Raw genomic sequence first — 24,914 nt, 5'->3', positions numbered from 1 at the left:
AATTACTCCCCCCCCCCTTTTCTACATCATTCAATAAACACTCAAATCAGTAAAATTTAGTATTAATAAAATGTGTATGGCCCTCTGAACCACAGCTTATTTGTTTAATTTTTGTAATGTTAAAAATCTTGTTTTCCATTGTCCGTTCCACTTTGTATTGTCCGCCTTTTCACCACACCTACCCCTAGGAATTCTCCAAGACCACCTCAACGACCCTGAGATCCAGGTTACCAAAAAGAGGCCTTGAGTGCCCACCCCGGAAGCAGCCGTCGGCTCAAGAACAGCAGCTTGGGGCTTTGGCCGATTCCCGTCTGGAATTAGCGAGCAGAAAAACCTGGCTCGAAGAGACTCGTTTCATTTTTGTTTTTTTTTGTGTCGCTTGCATGGGTTTGGTACCCTTTTATATTTGGCCATTTCCGGCGGGACACCCGGAACCGGTTCTGGATCACAACCGATTCAGATATGTTCTGAAAATATTTTCCTGCTTACTGTTCATCAGGATATCAAAAAAGCCACGATTTTATATGTCCCTTGCATGGGTTTAATTAACTTTTATACTATGCCACCTCCGGCGGAACATCTGGAACCGGTTCCGATATGGTCTGAGAATGCTTTCCTGCTAACTGTTCATCAGGTTATCGAAAAAGCTGTGGTTTGATATGTCACATGCATGGTTTTATTACAATTTTATGTTTGGCCACTTCCGACGGGACACCCGGAACCGGTTCCGGGACACAACCGGTTCAGATATGGTCTGAGAATATTATCCTGCTTACTGTTCATCAGGATATCAAAAAAGACACTATTTGATATGTCGCATGCATGGGTCTGGTTAACTTTAATACTTGGCCACTTCCGGCAGGACATTTGCAACTGGTTCCGGAACACTACCGGTTCCGATATAGTCTGAGAATGTTTTTCTGCTTACTGTTCACCACGTTATCGAAAAAGCCGCGGTTTGATATGTCGCATGCATGGGTTTAGTTCACTTTTATATTTGGCCACTTCCGGCGGGGCACCTGGAACCGGTTCCGGGACACTACCGGTTCAGATATGGTCTGAGACTATTTTTCTGCTTACCATTCATCAAGTTATCGAAAATGGCGTAGTTTGATGTGCTGCATGGATGGGTTTGTAGCGTTTTCATATTTGGCCCCTTCCTGGGGTACCGGTCCGGAACACCTAAACGGCCATAACTCCGGAACGGCTGGACCGATCTGAACCATTTTCAATAGGAAACAATGGGACCAGATTCCGCGTCGAATGAACCGTCGGTCAATAAAATCGGTTGAGGTTTACTGCCAAAAAGTGATGTGAGTTTTTTTTGTACACACACATACACACACACACATACACACACACACACACATACACACACACAGACATCACCTCAATTCGTCGAGCTGAGTCGATTGGTATATAAGACTTGACCCCTCCGGAGGCTCTATCAAATTTTCGTTTTTGGAGTGAACATATAGCCTTTCGGTACACCTTAGTGTACGAGAAAGGCAAAAATGAATAAAAAAAATGCTATACACTATGTCAACAGACTAGATACATGCCACATGATCACCTTGATATACCTTGTAATATAAGATATTATTGAGATATTATCTCAATCCAACCTGCTAACGTAGTGCTGACTACCTATATCTTTTTTTAACCGCCCATAACCATTGAATGCACGCCGAAAGAACTCTAACATTCTTCCGACATCCGACAAGTAGCTCTGTCTTCAGCTGACTTAACCATTGAGAGCATCAGCCGGCTGCCGGCTTATTCATCTCTCTTTTCCAGCGAAAACAGGTTGAATCGTCCGTCCGTCATCGCGCGGCGCACACAAGAGAAACCCCTACAAAATCGTCTCCGTATTTAAAACTGGAGCCACTCAATAACAGCAGTAAGATAGGTAATTCCTCGCATAAAATACCCCACAATCAAATCGCGGTCCGTGCATACTTGCGTCAGACAGTCAAACAGTGGTTTCGGTCAATTTCCGACACCATACATTGGACACTTAGGTGGAACCGTGCACTGAGGTGACTCTTCTTTGGGCTTCTATTTTCTTTACTTTATCTTTCATGGTCTTCTGTCCTGTTCCTAAATATGATAAACTCCTTCTTCCTTTCATGTGATGTTAATTTTCTTTTGTTTCTCAATTTAGCTTTCTATCTGCTATTTTTGTTTATTATCTTAATCTTTCTATCATAATTGTGAGCACTTTAAATAAATATGTTTGTCTCAATGTGAATGAGAAAATCTAGGAGTCAGCCATTCACGCCGGAAGTCGCCTCGACATGCATGTGGACATGATATGTAGTTCTCAATGTACAAGGAAAAGTTGCGACAGTTGTTGGGGAGGGTGATGGTTTCCGGAGCAGTGATGATCAGGACGAATTAACTCGGACAAAAATCCACGCTCGTTTTTTAAGAGTGATGACGCAATGTTTCCTTGAATTCGTGCCTCCCTCACCATAGTATGGGCCGTACACACTGTTACCACAGACAAACAGACGTAACACCTTGAATGATTTTCATGGAAATCCATCGCCCAGTTCACACTACCATCACCTGGTGGAAAAGTTGCACGAATCACTGTGTTGTGCAATATCGTCAACAGAAGGCGCTAGTGTGAAACGTCAAATGCATAGAAAAACGATGCGCGCGCCTCTGGTTGTGAAAGCCACAACTATGAAAATTAAAAATGATTGTTAAAAGCGTGATCGATGGAAATTTTGCAAGTGTTACGTATGTTTGTCTGTGCTGTTACTATACTCATATGTATGTAAAACATAATAACTAGTGCAAATCTCAAATAAAAAAAAAACACCCGAAACTAAACGTTCCTGGAAGTGACCTCTTTCTCTGCGTATCAAAAATTGAAGCAAATGGAGATCATCTTGATCCACTATTGCCTCCACTACGAACAGCAGCAGCCTGACAAGCAAATATGTCTTACAACTCAGTTGTTATTGTTGTTGCTGTTGGTATTGTCGAATAACAACAACCGAACGCGTTCGGGACGAATGATCTGGCAACCAGCCGGCCGGCCGGCCAGTCAGATTGCGCGTTGCCCAACGCGCGAAGGTGGAGAGGCAATAATGTGAAAACCTTTCGCGTGTTTTCTTCTTTGGGCTGCCCAGCGCGGGGTAGGTATACTCTCGCGGAGGCTCAGCTCTGGATGCAGTGGTTCACAAGTGCGCAGGGGAAATCCGTGTTCCATTTCGTTCGTCAAAGTTTTCGAGGATATTCGTTTCTTTTTAATTTACTTAGTTGAACATTGTTACAAAGATACGACTGAATCCACAATTCTACGCCGAACATTTCGGCTCGCTGCGGCTTCTATCCAATTCCTCCAACATCCTACAATACAACCGCCGAATCACTTGGTCGACTTGGTTAGCCCACCTTGTCCACTTTTCTCCACATGGTCACTTCGCATATATACAAACGCAATTTTTGCAGGGTTGCTATCGAGCATGAATGCAATATGTCGTATTCAGTGCATCACATTCCTCTGGCTTCACCGTAGATTGTACGAGTAGAGTAACCGGACGAATGACCAGAACACACACACACGACGAAAATAAAAAAAACACGCACTCTCCGTAGAGTGTAAAATTACACCGTAACACACCGTTCTCCTGCACGCCATCGAAGATCGTACTTTTCAGGGTATCCCAGAAAGTATAGACACCGGGCAACAGGGACAGTAATCCAGGGGTTTGACGAACCCTCTTTCTGCGAGTCAGGTGGAAGCCAAGGATTCCTTTCTAAGCGAACCATATCCAAACACCAGTGTGGACTTAACACCTTTGGCACGCGACATGACACTGCTTCCAAAGAGTCACAGTCCAGCTAGGAGTTCCTTGAGCACATCGGGAACGACGCCAGTAGGTTCCTGATTATAATATGCCTACTAGTGACTAGTCATTAGACCTGTTCACTTTTTTTTACCTACCCGTGTCACATCAAATTATCAATTCACATGCAAAAACAAGGCTTCAGTCCAAAAATGAGCCAAATTGATAAAGGTTTAGAGGTGTATCAAATCGATTTTGTGTTTGTTCGGGCATTTTCACGAAAATGTACTTCAATATCCTGAAAATTGCACCGAAAAGGTACCAAAAATACCGTTAAAATATAGTTGGAACAATACTCTACAACTTTGCCGAAGACACTATGGTGTTTAAATTGCGTATTTTAAAATTATTCAACAATTTTCGTTAAAAAATCACGGAAAAATACAATATTTGTACGGCTTTTCATGTAAAGGTCATGTAATTTTACATTAGGGGGATTCACTTAACAGCTTAAACTGATTAAACTGATTAAACGTCGCGATCACCAAGGCAATCTTTGATTATTTCATTCGCAAAATCATGAAACATTTCAAATAAGCAGAAAATCATGGCTTACGCAGCAATTTAATCTGTTTAGTGAGTACCCCTATTGTTTTACGTGACTAATTCAATGAGCTATTGCTCCTATGTGTTACGAACATTTCGTCCATACATCATTTTAGTGTAGAAATTCGTTTTCATTGACTAATTATCAAAAGTTTGTCACGCTGAAACTAAAAATTGTACAGAGTTGCCAGCATAAAATAAAACAAAGTTACCCATGCACTATGGGCCAGAAATCGAAATTTCGCGACAAAATTAAAAAAAGTTGTTTTTTTTTTAAGATCAATCAATTTTCATATATGTATGATTGTTTGGGCTATGTTTGATTGTATACCGACTGATTTTTTTTGATTTGTAACGAAATTGTATCGTTTTTTGTATGGAGAAACCTCTTATAAGCGAAAATTTTCTTTAAGTTTAAATTACAATTTTACAATGTTTACTCAAATTGTACAGTTTATTTGCCAATTTGTTCAAAAAGTAGAAGTATTCGACATGCAACCGATCTAGGAAGCTAGTTGAGATTCTTCTTTTTCGAATGCTACCGGACTTTTTTGCGGGAATTTGCGGGAAACCAAGATAGGGAATCGCGCTACTTGGGCGGTGGCTTCTATATTCGTCTGTTTTCCACTATAACTCAGTCAATCTTGAACCAATTGACACAATTCTTGGAATGCGGTGAGATAGGTATAGTATCTACCCGTGTACAAAATTTCAAGTCAATCGGTTCAAAATTGACCGAGTTACAGTGGAAAACAGACGAAAATAACAGACGAAGAAAACCACCGCCCAAGTAGCGCGATACCCTAGAATGATTTAAGCGCATGCGTTAATTTTACAATGTTTTACGCTGTGCTTTAATAACCATCCACTCTTAGACAGACTTTTGCCATTGCGACGCAATCTCTTTATAGCTTGCGAAACAATACACATAGCAACATACTACCTAGGATAGGATACGACAACTAGTCAGCCCAAAAGAGACCAATTTGGGGACCAATAATCTTAGCAACGCGGAAAAACAAGACAGCAAGCTGTGAAATTAGACAGAGAAGTTGCAGGTGTCACATCCTATCCTAGCATACTACTATTATTCTGGAAGGTTTCGTTTCAGGTAAGACTCAATGAGAGTATATTACATGTGGGGAAGAAGAAGAGATGGCTATGTATTAGTAAGCAAAGAAAAATGTAAACACAAATAGTGACATCACTATTTGACACGCGTTCTTATGGGAGCTCGCTTTGCTTGTAGTAGTGACATTATTTGCACCAGACATGGATCTCACGCACACGAAGTATCTTCTTCCCCACCTCTATCTGACTCTCATTGGGTAAGACTGTGGTTGTAGACGTTTAAATCAATATCACACACTTATTCAAAGTGCAAAGTTTCGGTACATAAATTCGTGTGGTCAATTATGATTTTTAATAATCTCAATTTATGTATATATGTCATGTATGTATAGTTTTTGGTGAAAAAAAAAATCGCTGCTCAGGTGTTTCAGATGTCCGGAATTTGGCAGAATGCCACTTGGCCGAATAATGTTCAAAATAATTCAGAGATCTCTTTTCACATTCTAGCTGCCAATTTGATCATCATTAATTTTTCCTTCTTCCTTCCTTCAATCATTGACTAATCTTTCTTATTTTACAATTCAGGGATTTGTTGGCGTTAAAACTGTCAATATTTTATCAGAGATTTTTCCTCCTTTTAATCAAAGGGGATTATTTTGAGTTATACTGACGTGGTGAACAGTGGCACGATCGTTTCTTCTTCAGCCAAACGGCATTTAGCCAAATGACGTTCGGCCAAATGGCGTTCGGCCAAGCGGCAATCAACCAAATGACACTCGGCCAAATGACTTGGAGTCGGTATTTGAACAATAAATTGTGTTCGCTCTTCGATCATATGTATAAGTGGGATGGATATATTTGCGATTAGGGAAAAGATTTGATTTTCCTTAATATATCTAAAATGCCGTGTCATTGATAGGCTCGGTAGCTAAGTCGGTAAAGCACTTGTGTAGCATATAAGGGTCTTGAGTTTAAATCTCACTTGAGCTGTGGATTTGTTCCTAAATTCACTAATAATGTATCCATCTGTACATATGTATGTACGTTGAGATTATTTAAAATTCTAATTTTGATTGATATACCGAAACTTTGCACATTGAGTAAGTCTGTGGTCTTGATTTAAAAGCTTATAATCACATTTATATTTGAAACAAAACCTTCCTGAATGAAAGTTGTTTGTTGCTTTTTATATTGTTTCGCAAGCCATAAAGTCATAGCGTCGTAATGGCAAGAGTGGATGATTATTGAAGCACAGCGTGAAATATTGTAAAATTTAAGCAAGTATTAAAATCACTCTAACTTGGCTTCCCGCAAATTCCCGCAAAAAAGTCCGGTTGCATTCGAAAAAGAAGAGTCTAAACTAGCATCCTAAACCGGTTGCATGTCGAATACGGTCGAATACTCCTACTTTTTGAACACATTGGCAAATAAACCACAAAATTTGAGTAAATATTGTAAAATTTATTTTTAAACTTAAAAACATCGCAATTTGTGCATCAAACATGCAAAATATACTAAATTTACTCTTAGGAAATGTATGCGTTATATTTTTTAATCACATTTTTCACCACAAATCACATTTTTCTTAATATTGGTTAAATTCGAGAATTTTCGCTCATAAGAAGTTTCTCCATACAAAAAACGATACAATTTTGTTACAAATCGAAAAAATCAGTCGGTATATAATCAAACATAGCCCAAACAATCATACAAATATGAAAATTGATTGATCTTAGAAAAACAACTTTTTTGACTTTTGTCGCGAAATTTTGATTTCTGGCCCATAGTGCCATGATTTGAACGTCATTGCACTTCTTTGTCTCATCTGCATCAGTTTAACTTTGGTGCAGATGGTTGAGCATGAGATTGTCGATTCAAAGATTCAAGGCTCGAGTCCTGGAATAGGATTTTTTTGCGTCTCGATCCAGCTATAAGTTGATGAAACTACGCACAGCATCTCATTGCAATTTGGCATCATAGCATTGTTTCGAATTCGAACCCGTAGAGTGCATAGTAAGAATGAAGTTTCCCTTCATCGTGTAGTTGTTCTGATTTTTGGGTAGATAGATAACAAGTAAGCTCCACCCACAGTTGTCTGTAAAATGTTGCATCCAGAAGCAGTTCCATCATCGTATCGAATTGTTTTAGCTAATTTGATCATTATCAAACAGATGCTCAATATTTCGCCCAGCTGATCTCGTCGACACTATTTATTGTCAACAAGTATAAACTAAATATCTAGCTAGTCCTGGAATGGGCTTAATTGGCAGGTCCCGATCATTATTATTTGGGAGATTGAGTGTAAGTCATGGCAGATTCATCATCCTAACTGCTACAAAAAAAAAGAAAAAAAAAAGTTTATCATGTTTTTGAGCTTGAACCTGGGACCTTCTGATCCGCAGGCTGGAGCCTTACCATCTGCATTATTTCTGATACTGAAATCAAAAGACATTAGAATACGATGGCATGACGTCTTAATCATGGGTAACTTTGTTTTATTTCGTGCTGGTCTAGGTGCTGGTAACTCAGTGCGATTTTTAGTATTAACGTGACATACTTTCGATAATTAGTTAATGAAAACGAATTCCTACACAAAAACGATGTATGGACGAAAGGTTCGTAACACAAAGGAGTAATCGCTAATTAATTAAGTCACATAAAATAATGTAAAAATACATGACTTTTATAACTAAAATCGTAAAAATATCGTTATTTTTCGTGATTTTTTACCGAAAATTGTTGAATAACTTCGTAATACGCAATTTAGTGTCTTCGGCAAAGTTGTAGAGTATTGTTCTAACTATATCCTAACGGTATCTCCGGCATCTTTTTGGAGCAATTTTGTGAATTTCTAAGTAAATTTCTGTGAAAATGGCTAAAAAAACACAAAATCGATTTGATACACCTTTAAATCTTCATCAATTTGGCTCAATTTTGGACTGAAGACTTGGTTTTGCATGTGGATTGATAACTTGATGTGTCACGGAGAATCGGAGAAAAAAAGTTTCAAAGTGAACAGGTCTACTAGTCATACTTTGTAACTGGTGACTAAGATGGTGCGCGCTTGGGTAACTATGCATAAGTAAGCTGGTAGCGACGGCATTCTATCCTCTTAGTAACGTCGAGTGACACTGACTTGACATAGCGGATGAGCTAATGTCGGCACTCTCTTCCGTCCCATAAAACCGTGGTGTGGCCCTTAAGCACGTTCCTGACCTGTGTCCAGCTTAGGCAACTAACTGGGTGGAAGTAGATGCGGATGGATACTCCGAATTAACGCTGATCCGGCTCTGAGGCCAGTCCCCATAAGGGCCTGGGCCAACCCACCCTATGCCTCCCTGATTGCATAGATAACCACCAGGACAGGATCATAGGCGACTTCTTCATTTGCAGTGAGGAATAGCGGCTCTAAAGGGGACCCAACAAAAATGACTATCAAATCCATGAACAACAATGTGATCGAGAGTGGAGAGGCAGGGGGACGGCGATGAACCCATTTGCGCGAGAAGGGCTGGCGAGATCACCACTACCAGCGAGCAAATGGCAGGTGGTTCAACAGGAGGAGCACGAGGTGGCGCAGCACCGGCCGAGGAAGCGTAGATGACCGGTATAGATGACTCACGCGGGCGCTGAACTGCAACAAGAGCGGACTGCCAAAGATGTTGATCAGCAAGGACTTGTAACAGGGACTGCTGAAGCTCCGCAAATTGCTGGCTCTGGCCAAAAAGTAGTATGATCTCCTGGTCGGAGAGCAGAGTGCGGCTGATTCGAGCAAGGAGAGGCGGTCCACCAAAACGGACAGCTCGAGCTGCATGGTCGAAAGCTGACGAGGAAACGTGGTTCAAGAAGCGTCCGGCAGAGGCGGGCGGAAAGCCGAAGAGGAAGAAAGGGACGATCAGCGTGAGCAACCAGGTTCCCAAGTTGGTTGCGAAATGCGCAAGGATCAGAGAAACCAAGCTCTAGGAGGCCAACTCCAAGAGAAGCGAGAGCCAACCGGGCCCAGGGAAGGAGAACCCTTGGACTACGGTTGGAAAGAAGAAGTTTTGAAAAGTAAAACCAGCCCGGGGGCGTGAGCGGAGCGATGCGCTGTTCTTCTAAACTGAGGCAGGCAGCCAACACGACCCCTTGGGCCCTTGGGGTGATGCCTGCGGTGAAGTTATGGCCAAAGCGTAAGGCGCATCAGCACCCCCAGAACGCTCCCCCGAGATGCTGCAGAAGATCGTGGAAACGCTGTTCCTTCGTCACGATACAAGACCACCCAACTAACAATCGCAAGCCACAAACGAGCATGGATGCTGGATTGTTGCTTTATAATGGAAATTATAGCTGAACTAAAATTATGCTGTACACATTACTGCACAGCTAGTCGCGTTCGGTATTTTTTACGGAAATCTCAGCAGCTGAGCGTTCGGTAATGGTTTTTTACCGAAATCCTGTAAAAATTACAAAATTTCGGTAAAATGTTATCGTTTATCCGTCAAATTTAAACGAAGTTCGGTAAACATCACCGAACTTTTCCGGTAAAAAACTTAACGGTTGAGATTTCGGTAAAATATTACCGAAGTCGGTGATTTTTTCTAAGTGTGTGTACAAATGCTTTTTCAATTCAAAAAGTAGCCAATGTTCAACCTTTCGAATCGGTATAAACAATGGTATTTTTAAGCACTTTTCAAGCGTATGATAACATTTCTATTCAACTTGCAGTAATTCCCTTACAAATTAGTTAAACAATACTTTTTTTGTGCATCTTGTTAAGCTTATGTACAAATTAGCACATGAATGAGTATGATGTGTTTTTCACACGTCGAATAAGCGCTTTCGTTTCATCATTCTTCGACTAAGAGTGCAGAACGAAAAACACGTGCTTTTTTTCTGACCAGCAGCTGAACTATTGTGTTGTTCAGTTGTTAATCATATTGTTCTGTGTTAATTCACCACTGCTGAATAATAGTCGAAGTATGGTCATTCCCAAGCAGCACACAAGTCACTAAGAAGTATCGACAGCGCAGGTTTTTGGTTGTCCGTATTATAGACGATAGTACACAAAAGGCCGTCCCTTATTTTGCAAAAAATAAAAATGTTATAAGTTCGTTAGTGGAAAATGATCGTTTTAGCTAAGAAATGATCGTGTCAAAATTTGAAGTCCATATCTCAAGGCTAAGTGGTCCATCATGGGGCCTAAAGTTGTCAAAAATGGTATGGGACCAAAAAATACATGAAATTTTTTTCGACGAAAAAATACGCTATTCTACTAAAACCGGTGATTTTAGAACCCTAAAGGACCGAAAATGTGCTTAGATTTCCGATATCGCTACTCGTTTCTGAGTTATTGAAAAAAAAAACAACCGAAAAATCAGCATTTTTGATCATTTTTTTAGATCCAGAAGGAAACCTACCCAATTTTGTTCAGTAACTCAAAAACTAGTAGAGATATCGCAAATCTAAGCACATTTTCGGCCCTTTAGGGTCACCGGTTTTAGTAGGATAGCGTATTTTTTCGTCGAAAAAAATTAATGTTTTTTTGGTCCCATACCATTTTTGAAAACTTTAGGCCCCATGAGGGATTACTTAGCCTTGAGATATGAACTTCAAATTTTGTGGAGCGGACCTGGTGTGATGGTTAGAACACTTGACTATCACGCCGAGGACCTGGGATCGAATCCCACTCCCGACATACTCGCAAATTGTGAGTTCTTCCTTCGGAAGGGAAGCAAAGCGTGGGTCCCGAGATGAACTAGCCTAGGGCTAAAAATCTCGTTAATACAGATAAAAAAAAAAAAAGAACTTCAAATTTTGACACGATCATTTCTTAGCTAAAACGATCATTTTCCACTAACGAACTTAAAACATTTCCAATTTTTGCAAAATAAGGGACGGCCTAGTACACAATTGCTTCTTCTTTGAAACCCAAAAAGCACAGATTCTAAGTTGTTATGCAACTTGAATGAGAGGGAATGATAAAAACGGAAAAAATAGTTTGTCCAGACTCGAACCATGGACACCAGGAGTAATAACTACTCACCTTACATACTATACCAAACGCTCTGTGAGAGAATTGCTGCTCAACACACCATAAAATTTACTGAAGTTACTTGTTACTTCATTGCACCTTCTTTGTCACAAGTTAGAGAACTATTTTTCGCAACACATTTGGAACATAATCTGAACAAACAAACCAGAGTTGGATGTTGCATGACTGTAACATAGCACATTTAATGCAAGCTGACTGTTTTATCACTTGTTAGGAATATGTAAGCTCCGCCTCCACGAATCGATGTCAAATACGAAGTATTTGGTGATTTCTCTGGAACAAAGCCGAAACTTCACGAAATTCGGAGTTTAAATGCAACCTAATTGAGAAGATAGAAGTTGCGTGTACTTTCAGTGCAACTCATTTAGACCAAAGCATAGAAAGCCACATTTAGGATGATGTTGCAGGTGTTGCTTGGGTGCTCCTTCTCCAGGTTGCATGAGTCCAAAAAACAGTTCAGGGGAGACCCGACAGTCCAAACAAGCAAGGACAGCTCAAGGTGGTAGCTGGTGGAACGCTTACTAATTGGGAGTTAGCATGATTAAGGTTTTACTGGGTCGACCCCCAAATAATAGACTCAAACTTGAAAATGTTTTGAAGGCCTTGAAACAGTTGTACACCACTTAACCCCCTGGCCTGACGTAATATACAATAATACCTAGAATTAACCACCTTTCAGATGAAGTCATTTGAATTTCAACTACACACTAAGATTCAGATGTTCCAGCTCAGTAATTTTTTCACCGAATTCAGTATTTTTTCCATCTTTTTACTGAGTTTTCAACAGCAGATTTATCTCGGTACACTCGGTAATCGTATTTACCGTTCACCAGTAACGATATTTACCGTGCATCAGTAGCTTTTGACAGTTTATTAGCTGAGCTCAGTATCTCATTTACAGAATATCCGTAAAAGAAACAACCGAGCGTACCGAGTTAGATCTGCTGTTGAGAACTCAGTAAAAAGATGGGAAAAATACCGAGCTGATCTTAGTGTGTAATAGAGCCTTGCTAAAAGGAAGGTTATGTAATTTGTACCCCTCTTGAGCCAGACGTCCACCGGAATAAAACTGTCCTCGTAGCTCCAATTTTTGAGGCTCCCTGCATAATTGAAACTACAACTAATAATGAAGTGAACCTCAAAATTTAGCATGAGCATGAGCATAGATGACCGTACTATTCGTAGTTGCTACTCCGTGATTGACCAGAACAATCGAAGTTGCACAAGGAACCAACAGACGGAGCTTGGGAGTAGCTTACCGTCCTCAATGTGCATCTTCGAGAATTCCAAACTTTATTAGGTCAATAACGGCGCCGGCCACGTCCTTACGGTCATCGAGGAAGGAAAGGAATGTTATTATGACGTGCGTTGCTTACTAAAGACCGAGATCACCTCTGCGTCTCCACGTCTGTCATGGGAAGGACTTTTTGTTAGTGAGGAGGGGAAATGGCGCATGATATGAGTTCACTTTGGTAAGTGGAGTGATTCATGCAACCCTATTAATATCAAACCACTTATTTTCATTTGGACTAAAACAAAACACATGCCGACATCGAAGATGACGAACCATTCAGATAGTTTTCGAAGTGCGAAAATTAACGAAAGAGAAAATAAAGTGATTTGAACCAACGTGGCTTTGGAACTTGGGCCGACACTTGACGTGACGAACATTTCAATGTCTGTTGACTAAAATCGCAAAAATGTTGTTTGTTGCATTTATCGTATCATAAATCGCCCCGTACGAAGATGAGCAGTCAAATAGACGACGACGACGACCGAATGAAAACGCGGCCTGTACACTTTGCCTCCAAAAACTCACTCTCGCAAAAATCTAGCAAAGCGAGCGCGCGAAACTTTGCTGCTGCCGAACTACCGCACACTACTGACTGCTTGGCGTCCCGTCGTCGGAGCCCCGCAGAGAGAAGGGGAAAGAAAATCGCAAAAATCTCGCATAGCGAGCGCGCGAAACTTTGCTGCTGCCGAACTACCGCACACTACTGACTGCTTGGCGTCCCGTCGTCGGAGCCCCGCAGAGAGAAGGGGAAGAATGAAGTGAACCTCAAAATTTAATTGAAAAATATTGATGTTTGCGTCTTTGGCAGCGGATTGAAATTTGGTTGTAAGCTTCGTAGCCTACGGGTTAATATTGAACGTTCGTTGACATATACGTGTATTACCCTTACTATTGTGTGGGGTGGTCATCGCGAACAAATTAATCATAATCGTGATGAAGACCATGACGTGTATTTTTTATAAAAACTAGTGAATTATATCACCAACCAAAGGTGATTCCAAGATCCACACCTTACCCTGCCTTACTAACAAATACTCCTTCCCGAGAAAAACTGTGGGGATGCTGTGGATTCCACGGTTTCTAGTAACAACGGTTGTTGAACTAACATTCCTTGCCTTTCCCGATGACCGTAAGGACGTTCTCTGTGCAACTTCGACTGTTCTGGTCAATCACGGAGTAGCAACTGTGCGATGTGTACGGTTATCTTTGCTTTGCTTTGCTTTAGATCGTTCTTACCCTTCTCCACAACATTTCTGAAAACACCATTGCTGCAAATAACCTAGATCTTGAGCTATCGTTTGTGGTAGCTTATGAGTACTTTTAATGACGAGTGTATACATAGCAATTACTTTCTGTATAGCTCTTCTATCGACCAAATCTCCAGCTAACTGATCATTTGTTGATATTGTATAGTAGAATTAGTTCTAGAACTACAACTTTTCCAAAGTAAGTATGACGTTATCTTAGAATACGTCTGAGATATTCGCCCTCACCCCAATGAGGCGAACTCCATAAGCTCTGGGATTCCCAAAAAACTGATTTCTTCCCTTAGCACCTCCCAAACCAACCATGTAGAGTAGAAAGATCTTCGATGTAAAGCACTTACCGGCTTTTTACAGTTATCTAAACTCTTATGCTCAATTATATTTTATTACTGTTTTAAACGGATATGTTCTTGAGCACACAAGATTTGGCAACCACTGCTGCGCAGGCTATGCAACACCATCGCAGCAGTGCAGAGCCCTCGAACTAGAAGAGCCTACAGCCAGCGCAGCACAGCGGAGGAGTGGGTTGTTCTTGTCGTAGGCATCGTAAGATGGGGCGCAGCCAACAGCCAGCGTAGTCATACCTACAAGAAGCAACGTGGTACACACGGACAGGGAGAAGAGAGGTTTATCAACAAAACAAAACCAGAATAAGAAGATCAACTTGTTATTGCGGCTGTGGCTGCTGGTGGCTGATCTTCTTGGGCTTGCGCCGGGCTTCGGGATTGGGCGGCTTTGGGCTGTCGAGTCAGTCTAGGTTGAATTCTGATCCGGTCAGGTAGTTGCTGGGGTTTTGTGGCTTCATCGCTCGTCGTCGTTATCGTCGTCATATTACGCGTATATAGTTGTTTCGTATCGCGCATATAAGTTTGCGATTTGCGTGTTGTTATGCGATAGTAATTCGGGGGCATATATCGGTCGTCTGGAGTGCATTTGGTGTTCTGCTGTGCTACACGCGTCAAACTGCATTCCCGGTGCTTAAACGCGAGGACGATAACATTACGCTCTGGGTCGCGGTCGCGGTTGCCGGCAGGCGATATCTATTATTCAAACTGAGAGCGCTTCGCTGCTACTGCCACATGGCACACATGTTTGCCTCCTACTACTGTCTCAGTGCGACTCCGGCGTGGTAGAGTCGTCGATTTGAAAGAGTGTATTTGAGTATAGTAGGTAAAGCATTCGTTCGCGTCCGTCCGAGTGCGGTATTCAAGGCGCGTATCCAATCCACAATTGGTCTCCATCCCATACGCTTGTGGACCGGCTTTTCCGCGCAAGTGTTCGTGTACCTTTCTGGTTGCCCGGAGAGCACCCCGCCGCAAGTTTTGGTTTTGACATTTCTCCGAATGGTGGTACAGATGTTTTTATTTGAATTTCGGTTGCGATCCAGTGCGGCTCGCGCAGTTTGCTGAATTTCGGAAGTGGTTGGCGCGGTTGTGAAAATCCTGTTTCTTCGGTGGCAAAAAGTGCAACTGCAATCGGTGTGGTAGAGTGCAACGTCCAAAGAAAAGAGAGCAGGCTTATTTGTGAAGTGTTATCATTTCAAGCAAAAGCAGAAAAGAGAGTGAATCGTTCAACCACACGTCGTCGTTGGTGGTTTACCTGAGTTCAAAAGCGTGTCGTTTGCTCCCCCACAATCAAAGTGTAAACAAAAGTGCCTTCATCTCGTGTATCTGTAGAGAGTGCTTGTCTAGCTTCGGTTTATCAAAATACGTTACGAAAATTGAGGAATTACGCAGAGCCATGCTGACGTTATCCCACAGCGGCGATGACCTGGCCAAATCGCTGGCCGGCGCGCTGACCATCACCCGAACTCCCAAGGAGCAATTCACCGATAAGGTACGTGTCATTGTTGATAGAGATAGGATTGGACGGCAGCTGTTGTCTGCGTTATCAATTTTTATCTTTCAGTAACAGTCTGCGAATAACAACAAGCCGATTGAGTAAAAGTCAATTAGAACGGCCGTAGCATATATGCTCGCATCGGGGACCACGTTATTATTTTGGGTGCGCGCGCTTACAATCAACGTCGATGTTTGACTCAGTTCGGAACGAGAACACTGTTCGATAATTAGGTTCCTTGATTGATTGGCAGCGAATTGACGGGGGCACGATGGGTTGTTCTTGTTCGCGTTTTTGTTTTTACATGGCGGAAACGGTAGTGATAATGTTCCATCGTTGATTGCGGCTGACTAAATATGGCATCAGAAATGTGTGCTTCCGAGTTCTGTCTCTAGGAGCTCATAGATTACGTTTGTGCTCATTTGGTAATGTTCTTTTTTGGTGATATAAAAGTAACAAAAAGTAATCATACATTATGTTTTATGAAAAACAATTGAAAGATAAAAAAAAATCAAGTGATTTAAGTTTTCTGTGTAGCTGACGGCTTGGAAATACGGATCACCTGTTCCGGTAGTAAGAGTTCACCAAGCAGGGTAACTTCCATTCATTTATGCAAAAGCACAAATAATCCAAATGAAGGATATCGTACCTCTGAAGCCTGCCTTCTGATAACTCCTCCTCTTCTCCTCTTCTTGGCGTAACGTCCTCAATGGGACAAAGCCTGCTTCTCAGCTTAGTGTTCTATGAGCACTTCCACAGTTATTAACTGAGAGCTTCCTCTGCCAATGACCATTTTTGCATGTGTATATCGTGTGGCAGGCACGAAGATACTCTATGCCCAAGGAAGTCAAGGAAATTTCCTTTACGAAAAGATCCTGGACCGACCGGGAATCGAACCCGTCACCCTCAGCATGGTCATGCTGAATACCCGTGCGTTTACCGCCTCGGCTATATGGGCCCTGATAACCCCTATTCAAAGTATTGAGTGACCGTGTCCGAGAATGTCACACCAACATCGAGGGGGTGCTCGATCGTTAACGGAGCCTATGGAGCACCTGGGTAACCCTCACAGTAGTTTATTTTTTATTTATTTATGGCGTGGTGAAGCTTTTTTTTAGTGCTACTCGTGGGATTCCAAAATAAGCATGAAAAACAACAAATCAAATATAGTTAGTATTGATAATGGTGAGGTTAAGTCCTTTGCAAGAAGCGGGTTATCTAGGTCTCCTCTAAAGATATCGGAGACAGGAGAAGCCAGATGTGCGCGAAGTTCCAGCATAGGGAACCCTATTTTTTCTAGGCAAATATGTCGGGAGTGGTCATAGATGGAGCGTGGTTGATGAGAGTTATAAACAAGAACAGAGAGGGGTTTAATTTCATAGAGGTGGCTGCGCAGCAGCTTGACTCCATAATTTACTTTGCGTCCTCGAAGTCGAACATCAGCAAGGATATCAAGGAGGCTTTGTAGACACTTCGTACATAAGTAAACTATAGTGGTCAAACAGCACATAGCATAGCATAGCCGACCTTACACATCCTGGGGTGGCTGTCGATAGGGACGTTTAAGGACAGACTTGTTAGAATCCCAAAATGGCCGTCACAATGGCCGACTTTGTCACCTACTCACGATTTCGAGCGCACAAATCTCTTCGTAAACAAAACCAGCGCACCTGATCATTTTATTTTGAGCTTATTACAGGTGAGCAAGAAGAGAATAATCTAATGCACTGTTGTTTGAAGCTTGCTTCTTGAGATTTGTGCGTTTGAAGTTCTGATGCACTGTTGAAGCGGGATTTCAAGACGTTTGTCCTTAATGCGCCAGAAAAGTTGCATGGGACTTGGCAAACCTTTCATTTAACGAACTCTCGACACCTGGCCAGGTCCTTACGATCAGCGGGGATGGGGAGGAAACGTTGATTAGATATTTACTCAGAATATGTCCAAGAACTTGGCCCACTTAATAGACATCTGGAGTTGGAAATTGGATAGGGCTGAATGGGGTGCTTTCCTTGGCGAAAAAGCGTATGAGAAATTGTCATGATTTAATCATTTACCTGGTTAATACTGGAAAAGTAAACATAAGCATTAAGCAAGTTGCACAAATGTCGTAGGTAGTACAGCCCTAGACCACAGTTACGAGGATTGCCTTCTTCCCGTCGGATACAATAACACAAAGAATCGAGACTTATCTCTGACATCTCGACAAGACTGACACAATCCTCCAACAGTCGAGAGTTGTCCTGGCCTCGTCCTTGCGACTGCTGAGGAATATGAAAGGATGGTTATGGTTAGGGGCCGTCCATATACCACGTGGACAAAAAAAATCATGTTTTTTTCCCCTCCCCCCTTCCCATGGACAAGCGTGGATTTTTCATTGACCCCTACCCCCCTCCCCGATTGTCCACGTGGACATCAGAAAAAAAGTTTTTTTTTCACATTTCTAAAAAAATAGAAAAAGTGATTTTGAAAAGTTTTTTTTACATTTTTTTTTCGTAAATCATTTCTTAAATATAATTGAAAACTTTATTAAATACAAACATTCTATAGCTTTACATAGAATACAAAAAAGTAGCACAAAGTAGGTACCTACAAGTTTTCAACATTGTTTTTAATTCAGCTTAATGTTTGTGAGAGTGTGGGTTCGGTTCTTACTCCAGTTGGTGAAAAATGTTCGTCAAACGGAAATTCTTCATTGGGTATTTTTCGTGTAATGTCTATCGCCTAATGTTAGTGATTGATCAATGTTTAGTCTATACAGCCTCTGGTTGAAGACGGTGTTTTTTTAGAATATTTATTCAATCTATGATTGTCTGATTGTTTCGTTGAGATAAGGTAATTTTAAATCTTAGATTTTTGTTGAGATAAGATTATATTTCTTAGATTCTTACAAAAAAAACAAAATTTACAGCAACTAAATTGTATTGGTGAGGCTTAGACTTCAATATCCATTAAAAACATCTTAAATTTTAAAGGAACCTACAAAAAAAAGTTTTTGAGATAACCCTGCAAATCCCTACATGTATTTTAAAACTTTGAAGTAGCTTAAAAAATTGATATGAAACTTAGAAAAATTCATACAGAATTTCAAAGATAATTTTCTGACTGAAACACCAACGTTTGCACGGTCTTACACTCCATTTTAAATCTCTAGTATATTCCTCGATGAAGAAAACTAAGTAATTAGAAATTCTGATAATTTAAAACAAATTAGTCTGCGAATTAGTACCATAATTTTTTGGTATAATAAAATAAAATGTATAAAAGAACTGTTGAAGAGAATCTCATCAATAATGCGACATAATTTGTTTCGTTTGTTGATTCTTGTTTCCTAATTTATATGTTAATGTTGTCCACGTGGACATTTGACGAACCCCCACCCCCCTCTCCGTGAACAAGCGTGGACTTTTCGCTAACCCCCTCCCCCCTCCAAGCTGTCCACGTGGTATATGGACGGCCCCTTAGTTAGACACCTAAGAAAGATGTAGAAACAGTTTCGCTTCTGCTTTCGTCGCATTCAGACGGTGGCAAATGTGCTCTTGACTAGTTTGATACCATCAGCGTGTGCTGTTTAGGTAACGGTATACCGACATCAGTTGCATTGTTCTTCGTTCGCTTACACATTTGTCGTACGCCGGCGGCGGAGATAATTGTGATATTCGCAATGCAATCCAACTGCGGAATGGATGAAATTATCGAGAACACAGTTCAGTTGCGATTCCCATTGGGCAGTCCACGTCCCACATGGTCGGAGATCGCGGATTTTCTTAAGACATTGGACACAGATCTTCTGTCAATGGAAACGGCATATCGAACATCACGTGATCGTTCTATTAGCGTAAAATTCATCTCACTGGAGGCTATGACGGAGGCGCTGAAGAAAAACACGGAGGCAAAGAAGTTTCACTACACTAGCGGAAGAACTGTGGAGGTGCGGATGACAGTGGCGGGCAGCAATATACGATACATTCGTTTGTTTGATCTGCCACCGGAGCTGAAAGATGAAACTATATCGCTAGCGCTCGGAGAATATGGACGGGTGGAACAAATTATACGTGAAAAATTTCCTGCGGAGCTTGGCCTGCCCCATTTGTGTACTGGGGTGCGGGGTATTTATATGACCGTCGAGAAGGACATCCCTCCGATGATCAATTTCGGTGGTCGTGAAGGACGGCTTTATTACGACGGATTACAGGACACGTGTTTTTCGTGCAGAGAGGTTGGACATCGAAGGGACTCCTGTCCCCACCGTCAAACCAATCCCTACGCGGAAAAGAAAAAAAGGAGAAGAAGAAGCAACGGATCTCACAACCCACTACATACGCTGCGGTGGTCTCTGGACAAGAGCTTTTGCCGACGGAACAAGAGGAGGAATTGCCGGTGGAAATTATCGAAGTGCTGGAGGATGACATCATCGAGCAAACAACGGAAATGTGTGATGCGGAAGAGTCGAGCGAAGACAGAAATGAGATGAATCGGAAAGGAGACGAAAACACATCGAAAGACGAGGTCAACGAAAGTCAGGAAACATCGGCAAACGCTAGGGTGGCACAGCGACGGGCACAATTCGCAGCTTCTGGTGGTGGTTCAAGCTCCGGTTCCGTTCCGCGACCAAGGAAGAAGTGTGCCCGAATGCAATTTTATTGATATGCACTCTTTTGAATATTTTTTGTAATTATTCGACAAGATGTCGGCTCTGTAAAGTTTTTAGTTAAACGATCGAGCCAATAAATAAACTATTTGGTTTAAAAAAAAAAAAAAAGATGTAGAAAGTTCTACGACCTCTCAGGCCTAGGTGTCAAGGAAATATGGGTGTTGTTTTAGGTGGTCAAACAGCACCATGATAAATTCATGGCAACTACGGCAGCAGCAGAGCCCGTGAAGCTGGATGTGCCGCATGTTTGCTTCAGGTGTCTGAAACCGGGACACAAGTCATGGAACTGCAAATGCTGTGACAGGAGCAAGCTGTGTAGGCGATGCGAATAACTGGCAGTTTATGAGTGGGGGACGATATCGCCACCATAGCGGACCTATACCGAGTACCCGCCGGACCTATACCGAGTACCCGCCGCTAACGGTAATAATGGACTATAGATGGGAAAATGACAGCGATGTGGTCGTCCACAAATTACGTAACGCTCTAGGGGGAGGGGGGAAGTATAGCCGAGCGTTCCATACAAAAAAATTTCGGGTTTCCATGCAAAAAAAGCGTTACGGAGGGGTGAGGGGGTCGAAAAATGTCGATTTTTGCGTTACGGATGCTGCTTATTTATCTTACCAATCAGACTAAGGCTAGGGTGGCCTCTGTTGTACATAGTAGCCGTCTCCATTTCTCTCGGTGCATGGCTGTGTGTCTCCAGTTCCGCACTCTGCGTAATGTCCGCAGATCGTCCTCCAATGCGATGTGGTATCTACCTACCTTGATACCTTGTTGGTTACAAAGTAGTTTTACTCCAACGCCGAGCGTATACTAGAGCACCATCTTCGTCGGTCTTGGGCAATGTTCCACCAGTTGCTCCGAATGTTTAGGGATTGCAAATCTTCTTCAACCGCGGGCAGCCAGCGCGTTCACAGCCGCCCTCGAAGTAGCCGACCTCTACCTGGTTCCTTGCTGAATATTGTTTTCGCTATTCTTTCTTCCGACATTTGCTTTCAGCCTAGGTGCGATACGCCTCTTCACTTCACGGGAAACGTCATTGTCATAAGTGTTCCGAGGTAAACAAATTCTCCAACAACTTCGTCGTTACCAGTGATTTATGACTTGGTTTGTTTGATATTCTATCCATTGTGAATGTCCTGATTTCTTTGATCCACAATATTTCAAATACATCCCATGTTCTAGATTGCTGGATAGTATGGATGATTCTGAATATCTCGGAAGCACTTCATTGTCTCTGTAAATATTCTATGATCTCCAATAAACCTGTCAAACTTCTACCTCGGTCATGCCTGACGCTCGCCAGATCTTTTTGCACGCTGCCCACCAGGTCTTTGTGCGGTATCGAATGCTCCCTCAGTAGTGTGGCTTTAGCGTGTGCGTAGTCTTGCCCCTCAGTATGCTAACGGGTAGTTCACAACACACCCCTAGTAACGCCTAACTGTCAGCTCGGTGCCGACTAGATCAAGGTTGGCCATGATTCTGCCTCTTTCTTCGGTAGACTGTCGGACGCGGTAGACGTCTTTGGTGCGCTCCGCAATGCACCCAGCACGTGGAGATTGAACCTGCACAGTCTTCTTGTACCGTTCGGATCTCTTGCGAACATTAGTTCTGTAAGGTGGTTGTCCGTTATTCTCACAACATGTCCTGTCCATCGTATCCTTCCAGCTTTTTCCAGCTCATCCATCGTCGAAACAAAACCTCAAAAATCAACTTCAATATTGTATTTTTCTAATGTTTTTCTAGCATTCAAAAAAACCCCACATTTTCAAGTAATTTGATCAAACATTGAGTCTTGTATTTTTTTTAATTTGAGGTTTTGTGTGATATTTTACTAGTGTTTATTGTTTTTTTTAATGAGTTTTCCTCATGAGCTCGTTGTATAACTTAGGAAGATTTGCATAATGTGACAATATTATTGGTGTTTTTGGGTATGAACAACCATAAGGAGGAATTTCTGAAGGAATCACTTGCTGAATTCCAAGATAAATTAGCAGCAATTTCTGGGAAAAGTCCAGGAGGTATTCCTGGAGGAATTTCTGCAGAAATTACCCGGTGAAATTTCCTGGGGGAATTCCTGGAGTAATCCCTGGAACTGCGGAGTGCTGTACCATTACAGATTGGCGGTATTTGGTAAAGGGTTTGGAAATTTGGACAAGTAATCCCAGCAGGGTAATACACTTTATAAAACGAGTTGTGCTTAGTGCTGCGTAGATCAGGTGTCACATCAACCATTGTCCATCAAAGCTCAATTGTGACAGGGTATTTGACTAGCATTGTCGTATTTGAAGCGGACCTGGTGTGGTGGTTAGAACACAAGACTACCATGCCTTGGACCTGGGATCGAATCCCATTCCCGACATACTCACAAAAATGTGGGTTCTTCCTTCGGAAGGGAAGTAAAGCGTGGGTCCCGAGATGAACTAGCCTAGGGTTAAAAATCTCGTTAATACAGTCAACTCGACTCGACTAGCACCAAATTAAATATGGGTCATACCACAATATTCCTCAATAATGGACGCAGTGGCAAAAAAGGCTCTAGAGATGAGGAAAACAAAACCCTGGAAAAATTCCTGCAGGAAACTCTGGAGGAAACCTTGGAGAAATTTGTGAAACAATCCCTAGAGGATTTCCTGAAGAAATTACTGGATTAGTTGTGGGGGGAAATCCTGATTGAATACCTGAAGGAGCTCTGGAGGAATTCCTGGATGAATTTCAGGAGGAACCCATGAAGGAATCCATGGAAGAATTTCTAGAGAAATCGCCGGAAGAATTCCTGGGAAAATTCCTAGAGGAATCACTGGAAAACTTCCTGGAGGAATCCCAGGAGAAATTTCTAGAAGAACGCTTGGGAAAATTACCTGGAGGAGTTTTCAGAGAACTTCTGGAGAAATCCTTACGTAGCTCCCTAGGAATCCTCGGGAAACTCCCGTGGAATCATGGAATTACTAAGGGACTCCTAAAGGAATTTAACAGGAACGCCTGGAGGAACTCATGTGTTATTTCCAACACTTCAAAAGTCAAAATCAATAGCCTATTCTAAACCTCAGAAAAAGGATTAATAAGGACCCGAATCGTCGGATCAGAGTGAAAAATAACGTTTCAGCTGGTCTTCTGATTGCAAAGGCCGAAAACCATACCATATACGTTTTCACAGCCAATAGCCCCTCAACTAGATCAACAACCCCTCAACTACTTCAATTTTAAAATACCATAAAGATCTTTGGAATGCCAATGGTTACACAAATAACACAAAGAGATACTCAAAATATTATGAGATACAACATAAATAATCGTGGAACAATTACATCGATAATGTAAAGAGATACAAGAGTAGAGCTTGTAGGGCTCGAAGGAATTAATTCCAGAATAGTTTTTTTTTTACCTAGATGACCTAGATCACCAAGTGAAAGTTGCTAAATTCAGAATACTTTGGGACCATTTGTATGCCAGTGGGCACTCAAATAGCAAAACAAAGAGATACTCGTAATATAATGAGATGCAACAGACACAATCTTGAAAGAATTATGCCGATAAAGTGAAGAGAAACAAGAGTAGAGCCTGTAGACCTTGAAGGTCTTATTTCCAGAATAGTTTGGAAAGCCTGGAATATCCCATGAATGTACTAAAAGCATTATAGTTGTGTACTGAGGCTTCACTGGCAGCATAAACTACATTCCACGAATATATTTTTTTTTCAATTAAAGCATAATGCAGTATGTAGATATCGTTACCCAAACTTCAAAGTGTATTGGAGGCCATTCGTATTTCACGGAATGTCCAACTACCACAATATTGAGTTGCTCGTAGCATTGTGAGGTCTAATGGGCGTCAATGTGAATAAATTTCTTCTAAATAGTGAACACAAACGATGGTAGATGTTGCAGATCTTAAGAAAATGAATTCCAGAGTAGTTTGGATAAAATTGGTTTAGAATGCTAGATTTGTGACACAAACTTTGAAGTACTTTGGAGGCCTTAGAATAGCTCTGAGCATGAGCATGCGCATGAGCATAGATGACCGCACACGGCACAATTCGTAGTTGCTACTCCGTGATTGACCAGAGCAATCGAAATTGCACAAGAAACCAATGAATAGGGCTTGGGACTAGCTTACTATTCTCAATGTGCACAGTTCTAGAACTCACAAGTAATGTCAATAACGGCGCTGGCCACGTCCTTACGGTCATCGAGGAGGGAAGGGGATGTTAGTAAGACAACCGTTGTTATAGAGACCGGAAATCCCAGTGTCTCCACGATTGTCTTGGGAAGGAATTTTTGTTAGTAGGGTAGGGAACATTGTCAGGTCTAGGAGTCACCTGTATTTGGTGATGTGATCTGAGAATGGATCA

General features: G+C 41.8%; 1 protein-coding gene across 1 annotated transcript in view; it reads left to right on the top strand.

Annotated features, from left to right (window-relative positions):
* The first annotated feature begins 15,394 nt into the window (after nucleotides 1-15,394).
* The window catches only part of LOC109422497 (four and a half LIM domains protein 2), an 866,140-nt gene continuing 856,620 nt past the window's right edge, over nucleotides 15,395-24,914 (top strand). The window contains exon 1 of the mRNA XM_062852254.1: nucleotides 15,395-15,906. Coding sequence (XP_062708238.1) covers nucleotides 15,811-15,906 — 96 coding nt within the window. The 5' untranslated portion in view covers nucleotides 15,395-15,810. The remainder of the gene's footprint in view (nucleotides 15,907-24,914) is intronic.

This window comes from Aedes albopictus, chromosome 2 (assembly GCF_035046485.1).
Source record: "Aedes albopictus strain Foshan chromosome 2, AalbF5, whole genome shotgun sequence".
Taxonomy (NCBI): Eukaryota; Metazoa; Arthropoda; class Insecta; order Diptera; family Culicidae; genus Aedes; species Aedes albopictus.
Note: the sequence above shows the minus strand (reverse complement) of the source record. Positions and strands in the feature narration are given on the sequence as shown.